The sequence below is a fragment of the Palaemon carinicauda genome, chromosome 24 (genome assembly GCF_036898095.1).
Source record: "Palaemon carinicauda isolate YSFRI2023 chromosome 24, ASM3689809v2, whole genome shotgun sequence".
Classification (NCBI taxonomy): domain Eukaryota; kingdom Metazoa; phylum Arthropoda; class Malacostraca; order Decapoda; family Palaemonidae; genus Palaemon; species Palaemon carinicauda.
Genome location: NC_090748.1, coordinates 83906176 through 83916175, shown reverse-complemented (window position 1 = coordinate 83916175; position 10000 = coordinate 83906176). Strand labels below are relative to the sequence as shown.

At 34.1% G+C, this 10000-nt stretch overlaps 1 protein-coding gene across 13 annotated transcripts in view; it reads left to right on the top strand.

The window, feature by feature from the left end:
• The window catches only part of LOC137618184 (osmotic avoidance abnormal protein 3-like), a 174637-nt gene that overhangs the window by 53221 nt on the left and 111416 nt on the right, over positions 1-10000 (top strand). For all 13 annotated transcript variants that reach the window (XR_011039738.1, XR_011039740.1, XR_011039739.1 and 10 more), the window contains exon 6: positions 102-327. Coding sequence is in view for 7 of the 13 variants with exons in the window: in XM_068348257.1 (XP_068204358.1) it covers positions 102-327 (226 nt within the window). In the remaining 6 variants the exon portion in view is untranslated. The remainder of the gene's footprint in view (positions 1-101; positions 328-10000) is intronic.

Below are 10000 nucleotides of genomic sequence, written 5' to 3'. Positions count from 1 at the left end.
GGGTCTATCAGGTGGAAAACAAAATCTCCACCAAGAGAGTGAATTTAGATCCAGTGCCAATTATTCTTAGGGTTAACTAAGCACCCTTTGATTGTTTTCAGGATTCACTAGGTGGCAACACGAAGACCTTGATGGTGGCGTGTCTTAGCCCAGCCGACAACAACTACGATGAGACTCTTAGCACCCTTCGGTACGCCAACCGAGCCAAGAACATCAAGAACAAACCCAAGATCAATGAAGATCCCAAAGACGCCATGTTGAGAGAGTACCAAGAAGAGATCAAGAAACTCAAGGAAATGCTGGAGAAACAGGGCCCAGTGGAGACCAGTAAGTGTTCTTTCGTTAGATTGATCTTTGCATTTTTCATTGTTGGTGTTTGGTGTTTTAGCACAACGTCTTCTTTTATTTCATTTTTTTTCTTTTTTCTTAAATGAGATGCCGAATGCGTTCATGCAGAAACGTGATATTCGAAGTTTGTGGGTTGTTGTTTATTTGAATGGTGTATTTTGATGGATTTTGTGTGCATTTTGTAGACTTCATTGATGATAACTACTGCCAGGGCTACTGAGTCTGGTAACACTTATAGTTTTACGCAGGAATTCCTGGTGCACCCCACTCTGAGGAAGTGCACCCAGCCACATCCTTACTGAATGGAGAGTTCCTGTGTGTAACCCCACCTGCCACTGCTGCCATATCTCCTTCCACTATCTGTAAGGGTGTGACAGGGTGCCCATTCTCAGAGCGTGGTGTGCCAGGAATTTATGTGCCTAACTGTACATTGTAGAAACGTCGTGATTTGAAAACTTTCTGCATCTTGGTTGATGGTAAAGTAATCGGGCTTTGCAATATTTGGATATATAAGCGAAAATCTGTAGGTTCAATACAAATTTGCATGGGATGTTAGTCATTTATACTTGCGTATATGGAATCTAATGTCCAATGTCGTTATATTTCGTGCTCCAATTGGCAGCTGATTTTATGATTTAAACTGTCGAAATCAGTAGATGATTGTTTTCTTGTTAGATATCTAGAATTACGTAAAAGCCTAAGTCATTAAACTATGTTGGCTGATGTAGCTATTCATTTTCTTTAAATTAATTCAAAGTTCTCAAGATTTGTGGCCATGAATATAATTAGTTATGAAATCAAGTTATCTATAGTATTTCCTGTAAATGGAGATATATAAAAGTAATGCTTTGGCTCACAAGAAACATTTTCTGTTCTTAGTCCCCATCCTTCATGAAAATCCTTCCTTTATTTTACACCCTCTATCAATCATACCCTTACCTTAATCATTTTTACCTCCGCCAACAAGGTTGGAACGAGGCTATATGTTTTCACCCGTTTGTGTGTGTGTGTGTTTGTTGGTGAACAGCTTACTGACCACAATTTTAATCGTAGAGTAATGAAACTTGCAGGGATTAACTGTTATGTACAAAGCTGGAAATTATTAAATTTTGAAAGGTCGAGGTCAAAGGTTAATGCCACGGTCAAGCAAAATTGTCCAATTCATATAATCAGCCCTAAGTTTGGACATCGTTGTCACAGACTTCAAACTTGGTTCATATTTGATTGTATGAAAATCCAGGCCAATAGATACATGTTAAGATCAAAGGGCAAGGTCAAGGTCGAGAAATAAGTTGCCCCGATGGAGGTCAGCGCTCTACTGGGTGCCCCTCAAGTTTTCCATATATATCTCCTCCATACACAATTATTTTTTACAGGCGTAAGAAAAATATGGATGTGGAACTTTACTTATATATTGGTCTTTGTAATTGTCGAATCCAATGATCATTAAAGCATGATGATTAAAACCGTTCATGTCAAACTTCTCGGTTGAGTTGAGGCAAGACAAGGTTAAAAATAAAAAAAAAAAAATAAAAAAAAAAAATCAATATATGGAGATTTACTATTTTAATTCAAGCAGGTCTCAAAAAATAGTAGTTCTATATCCCGTTTTCTTATTTGAAACTTGAGTTTAGAATCCTAACATACGTCTGTATTATGTTTAAACTTTATATCATTTTAAGCTGATAAGCCCAGGGATAACTGTTTGGGAAAACCAAGCTGATTGTTGCTTTTGACTATAATCAAAGAAAAATATAGAAACATTTCTAGAAGGGATATTCTCCCAGCCGTTTCTTAAGCTAAAATTAAATTTTCTTATCATATACACGGATAAAATGTAATATATATATATATATATATTATATATATATATATATATATATATATATATATATATATATATATTATAATATATATATATATATGTGTATATATATATATATGTATATATATATATATATATATATATATATATATATATATATATATATATATCATACCCCATACCATAACCCTGTTTTCCTATATATATATATATATATATATATATATATATATATATATATATATATATATATATATAATATATATATATATATACATATATATACATATATATATATAATATATATATATATATATACATATATATACATATATATATATATATATATATATATATATATATATATACCCACGTATGTATATAGTAGCGTATGCATAATCTTTTATAGGAGTGTTTCACTAATTTGCACTTGGCATTTTTATAGTTTTGAATAATGGGCCAAAAATAACCTAACGAGTATCGAATTCCCTTTGCTCTTGTATGAAATGTACCTCCACCCAGGCCAAGCCAGAGAAAATACACAAATCATATATAATTTCTTTGGGTGTTAGTTATGCCCAGGGTAAAGTTGAGTATATGCGTTATTTGCATGTATATGAAGTATATGAAATACATGTCCTCATTTGTCAAGCGAGATATGGGAAGGCAGAGAATGAGAATGATGAGAGGAAAGCGAAGCCAAAATAATATCTCGTCCATGCATACACTACCAACAATAGATTCACCCCACCCAGTCACCCCTCTGCTCTTGGTCCCCATACACACACTTCCTTCATAATGCACCTTCTTTATCATACCCTATACCATAACCCTGTTTTCCTATATTTCTTCCTCCATGCACAATCATTTCTTTCAGACACATTTCCACCCCCACGCCTCATATTATTATTATTATTACTTGCTAAGCTACAACCCTAGTTGGAAAAGCAGGATGCTATAAGCCCAGGGGCCCCAACAGGGAAAATAGCTCAGTGAGGAAAGCAAACAAGGAAAAATAAAAATATTTTAAGAAGAGCAACAATATTAAAATAAATATCTCTTTATAAACTATAAAAACTTCAACAAAACAAGAGGAAGAGAAATAAAATATAAGAGAACAGTGTGCCCGAGTGTACTCTCAAGCAAGAGAACTCCAACTCAAGACAGTGGAAGACCATGGTACAGAGGCTATGGCACTACCCAAGTTTAGAGAACAGTGGTTTGATTTTGGAGTGGCCTTCTCCTAGAAGAGCTGCTTACCATAGCTAAAGAGTCTCTTCTACCCATGCAAAGAGGAAAGTGGTCACTGAACAATTACAGTGCACTAAGGTGTCAGGTTTCAGTTCCAGATTCATTAGAATAGATACTCACCAGAACGTCAGCTGAGCAAGCCCAACCCCCTTTGTGGTGCCCAACCACAGCAGTGGCCGCCTCAGTGAACAACTTAAACTCACGGTCCCGGGTGGGGATCGATCTGCTACCATGCGATTACTAGGCGAACACATTACCACTGTAATAGCCTTGTTGATGCAATTCATCTACTTCCACAAATCCTTTCCTTCATGCACCCCCTACCCTTTCACCCCGCATTCAACCCCCCACCCCCATTAGCGTTTAACACTGCCGCCATTTATCCACTAAGTAAATGAGGACTCCTAATATCCTTGGAATGTTTGCAGACACATAACTGTATAATTACTCGCTCGCCATTTCGTTAACGATAAAAGAAAAATGAATACTGGAAATAATGATGGAAAAGAGTGAGATTTACAGCGACCCCGGATATATATATATATATATATATATATATATATATATATATATATATATATATATGTATATATATATATATATATATATATATATATATATATATATATATATATATATATATATATATATATATATAGCACCCATGTGTGTTCTAGCGATAACTGCATTTATATTTGTTTTTGCAGTTAGCTTCTTACGAAATGGTTTTAAAATTTGTAAACGCCCACAAATATTTGCAGTGATTGTATCAGCATTAATTCAAAATTTTATCTATTATTTATTTTAATTTCTATTTTAATACAATTCTGTTTACTCCGTATACTTGTAGTTTCACGCATGAACTCTCTTTTCAGACATGACACTTTATTGGTGAAGCAAAAAATGTCGCCTAGAAATATATTTATCTGCGCAGTCATATAATTAATCAAATACTTTGTTTCAAATGAATTGTCATGAGAAATTCATTTCAACAAAACTTGAACACCTGTAACGTAAATTGCCTTAAATATCTCTTAAAACATATTTTTTTTTCTTAATCTTATGTGTTGCGACGCCAAGACAAGTGGGTTAAAAACGAGCCAACTTTTACTTTACTCCACGAAAAATATAAAGATTTTTATGATGTAGTACTGGTACATTTGTTGTTTCTGATTAATAGAGGAAAGTTAAATTCACAAACTTTACAAGACTACTTAATAAAGATATTGTTACCTCCGCCAACGAAGTTGGAAGGAGGTTATGTTTTCTCTCCTGTTTGTGTGTGTGTGTGTTTGTTTATGAACAGCTTCCTGACCACAATTTTAAACGTAGAGTAATGAAGCTTTTAGGGATTAACTTTAATGTAAAAAGCTGGAAATTAATAAATTTAGGAAGGTCAAAGGTCATGGTCAAGCAAAATGCCCAATTCACGTAATCAGCGATAAGTTTGGACATCGTTGTCACAGAGACTTCAAAATTGGTTCATATTTGAATGTATGAAAATCCACGCTAACTAAAACATGTTAAGGTCAAAGGTCAAGGTCGAGAAATAAACTGCCGTGGTGGAGGTCTGATATAAGTGGTTTTCATAGTTTCGGTATCCTAAATGATGGAAAGTGTTGAACGTTTAAGTTTAGGACGTGAAATAAAATAGTTATTTCAGGAACTAACTTGTTATAGGGAAAAAGTGAAATGGTTGCTTTGATGATTTCCATCCCCTCAAAGCGAAGAAGAATCGTGGTCGAGTTTCGAGAGGTGTTTTGGATATGAATAGGTGAAGACTTCGTGTATTGATAAACGCATATTTCCACTTAATACACTAAACATCGTTGGCATGGACGTTATGTGAATCAGAATGTTCAGTAAAATACTTAATGTAAAAAAAAGCAGTTTCTTGTGTGGAAGTTTAAGAAATTGTTTACCAAATTATTCTTATGAAATAGACAAATTCTCATCCGATTAATATCCAACGGTAACAAGCATTATTTATTATATTTAATCCAGAGTGTTTTAAGGCCTGGTCACACCGGCCGAACGTTGCTGGAGCGTTCCTTGAACGGTAGGGAGGTGGACCAAACCCTCGAAATTCTAATTTAACGTTTTTTCGTTCGGTCTTTATTAGGCTGCTGAACGTAGCAAATCCTCGCATATTTCCTGAGTTTTCTTACACCTCTATTATGGAAGTTGCTAATTTATGCAATTCGGGTATTGGTATGCAGGATGTCGAAAAGTTTCAGTCGCTTTTTTTTTTTAATAAACTGTAAAAAAAGAACCGTAATTTTAATTAAGATACATCGACCGTAATTTTTACCCTACTTTGATATTATCTTTTACAGGTTGATGACTGTAATATCACTCCGCTACGCTTTTCGACATCCTGTATACCAATACCCTTCTTGCATAAATTAGCAACTTCCATAATAGAGGTGTAAGAAAACTCTGGGAAATGTGCGAGGATTTGCTACGTTCAGCAGCCTAATAAAGACCGAACGTAAAAACGTTAAATTAAAATTTCGAGGGTTTGGTCCACCTCCCTACCGTTCAAGGAACGCTCCGGCAACGTTCGGGCGGTGTGACCGGGCCTTTAGAGTGTAACCTCGACATACAAAGACAGTATATTATAGCTTATACTTTTAGGGTCAGTAACCGCGTATTGATTATACGTTAACTTTTATAACAGAGTTCACTGGGTACAGATATCTGTTTCAATTGTTTGTAATTCTTACGTATGTTGTGTATATATATATATATATATATATATATATATATATATATATATATATATATATATATATATATATATATATATATATATATATATATATATATATATATACATACATACATACATATATTTATATATCATCATCATCATCATCATCCAAGCTACAACCCTATCTGGAAAAGCAGGATGCTATAATCCCAATGGTCCCAACAGTGAGGAAAGGAAATAAATAAATTACAAAAGAAGTAATGAAAAATTAATATAGAATAATTTAAGAACAGGAACAACATTAAAATAGATCTTTCATATATAAACTATGTCAGCCTGTTCAACACAAATATTCGCTGCAAGTTTAAACTTTTGAAGTTCCACAGATTCAAAGTGCCTGATATGTAAACGGTTATGAATATTAGTAATTTTTAATTACAGTACGTACGCATGTAAACATATTTACATACACTGTGTAATATAAACGCACACAAATTTTTCAGAAAATGCCATTCTCAATCTAGTGACCCAAGAAGGTGTCATCTTTTTGATTTTCAGTGTTTATCGGGTGAGATGTCTTAACCTAGGCCTTGCCACAAGGTCAGCGGGGCCAATGAACTTGCAAAAAGGGCAGGTTTTGTCATTATGCAGGCATTGTTATCCGATTTGTTTTCATAATAAGGACATTTTGATTATATTTTAGGAGTGATTTGGTCGAAGATCAATGTCACGAAAAGGTAAAAAACGTATCTTTGCTCTACAGTAGTCCATTTTTATGCAATTTGAACGAAACTAGTGCCAAAATTAGTTTTAATTCAATTGCCTATCTTTTGACATCCAACATGATATAGACCCAATTTGGCCTAGTTTTTTCATCGAACGATCAGCTGTATAGAGAAGGCACTACTTCCCTTGGCATTGTGTGTATGTACGTGGGTGCGTGTATTGAAGAAAAAATTTAAAATCGCTATCATATGTACCGCATGAATTTTTCATAAAATGTCATTTTCAGTATAGTGACCCCAGAAGCTGTCATCGTTTTGGTTTTCAGTATTTATCGGATGAGATCTCTTGCCCTATAGTCCATTTCTTTTAGCGAGGCTGATTTGCACCGACTCGCAACGGTGCCCTTTTAGCTCGGAAAGGTTTCCTGATCGCTGATTGGTTAGAATTATCTTGTCCAACCAATGAGCGATCAGGAAACTTTTCCGAGCTAAAAGGGCACCGCTGCGAGTCGGTGCAAATATTCCTCGCTAAAAGAAATGGACTATAGGCCTTGCCACAAAGATGTTCAATATGCTTATGTGCTGAAATCCCCTTTTTCATGGTGGTCTAGACCTAATTTGGACTAGTTCTTATCGAACAATCAGCTGTATAGAGAACGCACTACTTCCCATGGCATTGTGTGAGTACGTGTGTGCGTGTATTGAAGAAAAAATTTAAAATCGCTATCACGCTAGTAATTACGTTCAATCACTGCCAAAACAGATAACTATTGTTTTCACTAAAGGCAAGGTCATTCATTTTTACCCCCTGAGTCTATTATGGCACATCGCCATTCGTTATTATCAGTATGAGCAGAATGTCCTTTGATGGACGCGAACGATCCGTGTATTGATTCTCAGTCAATCTATAATAGATTAATTCTCGTCGCTAGCTTCATTAAGTATGAGTTTGTGCGCGCACTTCTGCAGAACCCAGGGCTAGGGCCTATAATAATACAGTGCCGTATAGGTTGGGTGACGCTTCCGCCAAATGACTTTGTGTATAGAAAAAAAAAAAAATGACCAGTTTACTCCATATACGTATATATTTTTTTTAACAATTCTTTTGTTACTCGTAATTGCTATGGATTTAATGACACCCCCCGAAAGGTGTTTCTATTATTGTTATTGAGTTTTGCCATGATGTTTATTTTCGTGAGTTTGCTGTGATTTACCTTTTAAAAATCTAGAGTTCTATTTTTATTATCAATTAATTTATTTCTTTGTTACTATAATTGCATCATTCCCTGGGTTTGGATCGTGCGAATTTCATTCTTCTTCTTGCATGTATTACCAACTGCAACATTGACGATAAGAGTCAGACATTTCGTGAATGGCAATACTTCCCTTGATCTACTTCTTTCCAGTCACCGCCACTCTTTGGAATGATTATTTTAAGGAAGGATTTTGACAATGATAGACTCTGGATTTGTTTGTGGATTTGATAGTCTATATTCATTCTATTTGTGTCTTCTTTTTAACTTTCACCTTCTTTCTTTGACTCTTTTCAAGGAAAGATTATTTTACTGAAGGATTTTGACAACTGTAGACTATCAGGGTTTCTTTGTGGATTTGATAGTCTGTATTCATTTAGTCTATTTGTGTTCTCTTATTATTAACTTTACTTTTTTTTTCCTCTTTTCAAGGAAAGATTTCTTAAAACAGTAATGATCTTTCGGATTTGTTCAATATTATGGTGGCCATATTTCAATAACAATTATAATAAAAGCCATTCTTATGCACATTATACACTTGACAGGTCTACGTTAAACGTCAAATTCTTATTAATTAATAAATTTTCTCTTTGAATGGGTTCCACATTGAGTACAGTAACCATAGTCAATTTTTTTTAGCGAGGCATATTTGCACCGACTCGCAGCGGTGCCCTTTTAGCTCGGAAAAGTTTCCTGATGGCTGATTGGTTGGACAAGATAATTCTAACCAATCAGCGATTAGGAAACTTTTCCGAGCTAAAAGGGGCACCGTTGCGAGTCGGTGCAAATCTGCCTCGCTAAAAGAAATGAACTATAGAAGTTGTCTATTAGTTGATTGATTGATTGATTTGATGTTCTCTTGCATAATTTCGAGATAAACTTGTAAGTAAAAGAAAATAAGACACAATTAAAACTACTGTAGTATATAAACGTAAAGCGAATATAACTCGACTTTAAATGTATAAAGGCTAAAATATGTCAGGGGATATTCAAAAGGATACTTAATAGTGCAACATTATCCCGAGGTGGCGATACTGTTATTATGAGTTCTCTCAAAAAAATTTCACAGGCATGAAGCACAGATTTTGAGTATCGCATTCATGAATATAATGGACTGTAAATTGTAATATAGTGAAATTATTAAATGAGGACATAATTCTAATACCAAGATGCTTACATTTCTACATACTTTCAAATTTATAGTTTGTTTATATACCATTTATTTAAGATATTTGACCCATTACATGTATATTTAAAGTAAAACTACATGTAATTATTATTAAAAACCAACCCACTTTTAAAATGATAGTTATAAAAAAGTCATGGTTTTTTTTAAAAACCTATTGCCCTTATTCAATGTTGATGAGTCTGAAAACGGCGTGATTGGTTAAAATGTTAGTGGAATTTCCCATTGATTGGTTCGTTTTTAAATACACATCTACTGTGATTGACACTGGGACTAAGGATATTCCACTTCCAAAATTGTAAAGAAGAGACGTCGGCCTTACCTTACTGCATGATGAAAGAATTCACATTAGTCCAGCAAATTAGTATACGCAAATTTGTAATACCAGTTATAAACACAAGCCTTTTTGGGGGGGACGGGGAAGTTTTAACATTTTGAAATAACTAAAACTGTGTTTACACTTCAGTTTTGTAATATGCTAAGAAATTTCGTTTAGGCATTAAAACTTCATCATTGATTTGAATACATCACCTCAGTTCATGGTATATTAAGTATATATGGATACTTATATATACATATTTATCTATATATATCTATATATCTTATATATACATATATATACACATACATATATATTGATATTAACATAGATAGGTATGTGTATATAAGTAAATCCATACCCTTTTCACACACACACAC